At 56.4% G+C, this 5379-nt stretch overlaps 1 protein-coding gene across 1 annotated transcript in view; it reads right to left on the reverse strand.

Annotated features, from left to right (window-relative positions):
- Positions 1-4168: 4168 nt before the first annotated feature.
- FAM43B (family with sequence similarity 43 member B) overlaps positions 4169-5379 on the reverse strand; it is a 3039-nt gene continuing 1828 nt past the window's right edge. The window contains exon 2 of the mRNA XM_014586511.1: positions 4169-5375. Coding sequence (XP_014441997.1) covers positions 5162-5375 — 214 coding nt within the window. The 3' untranslated portion in view covers positions 4169-5161. The remainder of the gene's footprint in view (positions 5376-5379) is intronic.

Consider the following 5379-nt stretch of genomic DNA (forward strand, 5'->3'; position numbering starts at 1 on the left):
TAGGGCGCGTGCGCTCGCCAGACAGACAGAGAGAGACATAGAGACAGAAAGCGAGAAATCATCCCCCAGAGGGGATGGTCACACCGCAATCACTTCTCCTCCATTCTCCTCTCGGGATCTTGGGCACGCACGCACACGTGCCTGGCGTGAGTTTAAAGCCACCGGGTTCGGGACGTGAACCGCGGTTGACTATGTGGGAGTCCAGCGACATAGCCATTACGCTAATGGCTTGTTCCCTCACCTACCTTGATTTTTGTATGTGAGGCCAAGACTTCAAAAGCCTTGAGGACCTACCTAAAGTTAGACAGCCATCAGGTGGCCGTGTTGGCATTTGGGTCTGTCTGCCCCATGGGCTGGCTTCCACTGTCTGAGTGGTCCTCCCACCTTCTGTAAGAGCTGCAGACCCCAGCTGGCACATCCGGGGATGTGGCCGGTCACTGCCAGAGGCTCAGCTGCATTTTGAGTGTTAACTCTACTAGGGGCTGAGCTAGCCCAGAAACCGAGCTAGCTCAGTCTTGGTGCTTCAGCACTTGAAGCACACCCTGGGGCTGGGGGCCTCAGTTTCCTGCCCTGGCCTCATCTGTTCAGCTGCTGAACTTCTCCCCAAGAATGGCCATCTGTCTGAGCAGGGCGTCTGAGGACAGTTCTCCTTCGGCATATCCAGGCAGAAGCTTGGCAGAAGGACTACTTCTCCACCCACTTGGTTTCCAGGCCCATGATGGCTTTTCCATCTGGCTCATTCATTCATGTATTCATTCAACAAGTTGTCACAGAGCACCGACTCTCTGCCCCGCCATGAACGCGGTACTGAAGGAGGTGAGGAAGTGAGGACGGATCGGTATGAGACAAGACACCACAGAGTAGAGTAATTCAAGGAATGGCAAGGGCCACAAGCGAAGTGGACAAAGTGTGAGTTCAAGAGGAGAGCTCAGGCCCAGATTTGGCAGGAATGGGGGATGGTGTGCATTAAGGAGAGTGTTGAGGTTGAATTTGAGCTGAGCTTGAAGAAAGGGTAGGACCTGGAAATGTAGAGCCAAAGGTGAGGGTGATCCAGGTAGCCAGAGGGCCTGTGCAAGGCCCGGAGATGGGATCGCATGGTGATGTCTGGGCGCAGGGATCCGCTGTGCATGGCAGGGAGGGAGAATGTGAGGCAAGCAGGGGAGCCAGGGTGGCATTGGTAGGGTGTAGGGGACCAGCCAACTTTATGTCGGGAGCTACATGCTGCAGCACATGTCCCCAGTCACAGCCCAGCCCCTCCGGAGGGGGATCAGGAGAGATGGAGAAAGGCTCCAGAGGGCCCAGGAAGAACTGCAAGCCTCGCTGGGGGCACACTTCCTGCACACTTGGCCGCCTGTGGGTCTCTATTTTATGTCCCATGTGCACATGAGAGAGAGAGAGAGGGAGAGAGAGGGAGTTAAAGAGAAAGCATCCCCAACAGGGCCTGGTCATACTGCAATCTTTTCCTCCAATTCTCCACCCTGTCAGTTTCCTGGGTGGGCATGCACATGCCTGGAGTATTATTGTTTTCAAGCCTCTGAGGTCAGGGACTCAAACGCTGATCGGCCATATGGGATCTGGCTTCCTCCGCGCAGAGCCTGAGAGCTGGGCTATGGGCTGGGTCTCTGTCGTTCTTGAAAAGCCCTTCATTGCCATGGTTGAGAATCCATTACATGCTCCAGCAGTTCTTCTTAGACCCCAACAGGAGGGAGGCTTAGAAAACATCCCACCCAGTGATTTAAGAAACAAAAATCTGCAGAATCCCATTATGCAAATGCAATCACAGAAGCCCCAAACAAATCCCAAGGGCTACCCCAGTTAATGCAGGATGGCTGGGTGGAGTCTCTCACTCCATCTCCCTATCATTCCCCACAGCAGCTCCTGGGGCACCTGGGAAATGCAGGACTCCACGGTGCTTTGAAAACCACCTTCCACCCAACTCCTATTTTATTTACGAGTGAGGAATCTGAAGCCAGAAGATACTTGGGGCACCAGGTCACTGGGTCAGGGCTCTTTTCTCCTGCCTAAGGTCAGGGGCCACTGCCCCGTGAAGTGCCTAGACAAGGTAGGCATGGTCCCCGGGACATAATTCCCTCCCCTGGCTGGAAGTACAGCCCAAATGACCGATAGGTGACTGGAGTGACCCCAAATGACCGACTCCAGGGCCCGATGGCAGCTGTAGCTGTGCTGGCACTCCTGCAGCTTTCTGACTGGCAATTCATCACACAGTGGGGATGGACATGCGGCCAGGACAATGATGTGCCACCGTCACAGGAGAGAGTGGAGGGTGGGCAGGGGAGCGCCGTACAGGCGAAACAGCTGTTTTCACACGTGCCCAGCATTTGATTAGTTACCAAGGTGTTTCCACAGACACGATTCTACTTAGTTCTCACAATCAGCCTAGGAGGTTGTAAGAGGAGATTTTATTCCTATTTTACTGTCATTAAAGGTGAGCCTCGGGGCTGGCAGGTGGTGTGGTGGTTAAGGGCGCTGGACTCCCACATAGTCGACTGTGGTTTGAGTCCCAGACCTGGTGGCTTGCTTTCTCACTTTCCTTCTCTCTCTCTCTCTTTCTCTCCCCACCTCCCACTCTGTCCCTCTCTGGTCAAATTTTTAAAAAATAAATGAATTTAAATAAAATAATTCTTTTTTTTTTTTTTTCTTTTGAGAGGTTTTCACTATAGGGCGCGTGCGCTCGCCAGACAGAGACAGCGAGACAGAAAGCGAGAAATCACCCCCATGGGGGGATGGTCACGCTGCAATCCCTTCTCCTCCATTCTCCTCTCGGGATCCTGGGCACACACGCACACATGCCCGGTGTGAGTTCTAAGTCACCGGGTCCGAGACATGAACCGCGGTCAACTACGTGGGAATCCAGCGACATAGTCATTACGCTAACTGCTGGTTCCCAGTAAAATAATTCTTTAAAGAAAAAAGGTGAGGTTCAGAGAGGCTAAGTGAGTTGCCCAGTGTCACACAACTGGAGAGGAGACAGAGAATCCTCTCGTCCAGGTTTTCTAATTTCAAGTCTGGACAGCATAGGAGCATAGTGTGGGAGAGGGAAGCCTGAGGAAGCCTGGTGTGTGTGTGTGTGTGTGTGTGCGCGCGCGTGCGTGCGTATGTGTGTTGGGAGGCTGCCAGGGGAGAGACAAGGAGGAGCAGGGACCCAGCCTGGGAGCAGGTCTGTGAACTGCTTCACGGTAACTGCTCCTCTAAATACATGCACCTCACCGAGCATGTACGAACCTCAAGAGAGGGACCCTTGGACCCCTGTACCCAGCATGGTGCCTGTCTCAAGGCAGGTGCTCAGCAAACACCTGATCAGAGAGGGCGTGCTCGTGACCTTGTTTCTGAGGGAGGCTGGCTCAGCCCTGCAGCCCACTGTCTCACCAGGGCTGCCATCTTCCCACTCCCCCTGCTCCTGCAAATGGGAGAAACACCCAAAGCAGCTCTGCAGATGCGTCCGGGGAAGCAACGAATGTGCTGGGCATCCTTGCCCCTGGGGCTCTGTCACCCGACGTCCAAAGCCCACTTCCTTTGCCAGGGCCAGGCGGCTGCAGGGCGCTGTGGCAGCTCCCGAGCATGGCGATGGCTCCGACCGTTTGTTTGGACTCTGTGACTCTGGGATCAATGCCCAGCTCAGACAGAATAAAGACGTGAGCTCAAGACTCACACTGTCAGGAGGGTCTGGACAGACTTCTGCAGCTCCTGTGAAAAAGGGGACTGCCACCCTCTCCCTCACAGCCTGCTCTCCTTTCTCCCTGAGGGGTGCACGCAGTCTATACCACATGCTTCGACATACACAGACCTTCTAGAAGATGCATATGAGAAGCTTATGAGAAGCCCCCAGCACAGGCCCCCTCCTGCCAAACATCCCAGAAACATCTGCCCGCAGGCCCAGGCCCTCAGACCTTCTGGGAGGCTGAGACTAACAACCATACCCCTGCAGGGCTTGGCACATGTGATTTCTAGACAGGGCATATGTTGCTTCCTCCTCCCTGACATTAAGGGAATAGCTTCCTGGCAGCAAGCCTCCCCTGCCCCCATCCCAGGAGTGGGCTCCAGCTGCTCAAAGGGGCCACTTACTTTGGGGGGCCTTCTGCTGCCCCTCAGTTCTGACCATAACCTTCTCACCCCAAGCAGGCCTGGCATCAAACACACACAGGGGTGATGACAGGGCTGAAAAAGCAGGTCCACTTTATTTACATTGATCAGTTGGTGACACATAGATCTTTGGGTTTTCTATGGCCTCCGAGAGACACCCTGTCCCCATCCTGTAGTGAGACCCACCTGCTCTGACCAGCCTCAGCTCGGAGTATTTCTGCGGTGGCCACTCTCTGGGTAGCCAGTGTCCCCAAGCATCTGCCATAGGCTCTTACCTCCTTTGGAGTTCCAGTCTTGGTCCAGGTTGTGGGGCACCTAGTAGGGGACCACACACTCCCATCTGGGGGGAGATGGGCTGGGGGAGGAGTCCTGCACCGTTGCCAGGGCAGAGACTCCGCAGCGCCTGGTACAGCGTGGTATGTGGCCTAGCCTGCTGTTTGAACCTTGGAAAGCCCAGCCCACTCTTTTCCAGAGGCAGAGTAGTGAAGTCTCAGGAACCCTCCAAGGCTAGAGAGGCCCGGCTGAGGCCTGAGGGTTCTCCCCTGTGTGCATGGTGGCAGACAGGGCCCATGGTCGGCCTGGCCTCAATCTCCCAGGACCATTAGTTTTTTCCCCTAAAAGAATGCCTCTCCAGGGTAATTCTTAGCACTGGGAGGAAGGCCAGAGGGTCCAAGGGCAGGGCCACTGTCTCCACTCTGTCAGGGTCCAAACCCACCCCCCTGGATTTCGAGGAAACTTCTCCCCGCTTCTCTTGAGAGGATGTTCTGGGAGAAAGTGGGTGGCCAGAGTGGGCAGAGACTTGGTGTAAAGATTAGGGGCAGTTCCACAGTGAAAGGCCCGGGAAACTTCGGGCGCAGGGAGAGGTGAACAGCCCAAAATAATCAACGGCGAATCAGACATCGCCCCAACCCAGGATGAGGCGGCGGGGCGGACACCGACGACGGAGACCACGAAGGAGGCAAGGGCCAGGGACCAGAGGGAGACGAAGCGGGCAGGGCCGGGGTTGAGGCTGTAAGTGCGGCGCGCCGGATCTGGGGCCGCGAGTCCTGGCCCTCCGCTCTCAGCGCGCCTGGCCCGCCCGCTCCCTGGCGCCGGCCTTCCAGCGGCGGGGCTGCGCGGACGGAGGAGGCGCCGGGGCGCCCCGCAGGCTGCACGTCCTCAGCTCCCGGGTCAGGCTGAGCACCTCGGGCCGCTCGCTCTGGGGGGCTCCTCCCTCGTGCTCCTCCTCGTCCTCCTCGTCCTCCTCCTGGATGCTGCTGAGGCGCGGGGCGCCCCGCG

This window comes from Tupaia chinensis, unplaced genomic scaffold (assembly GCF_000334495.1).
Source record: "Tupaia chinensis unplaced genomic scaffold, TupChi_1.0 Scaffold000146_1, whole genome shotgun sequence".
Taxonomy (NCBI): Eukaryota; Metazoa; Chordata; class Mammalia; order Scandentia; family Tupaiidae; genus Tupaia; species Tupaia belangeri.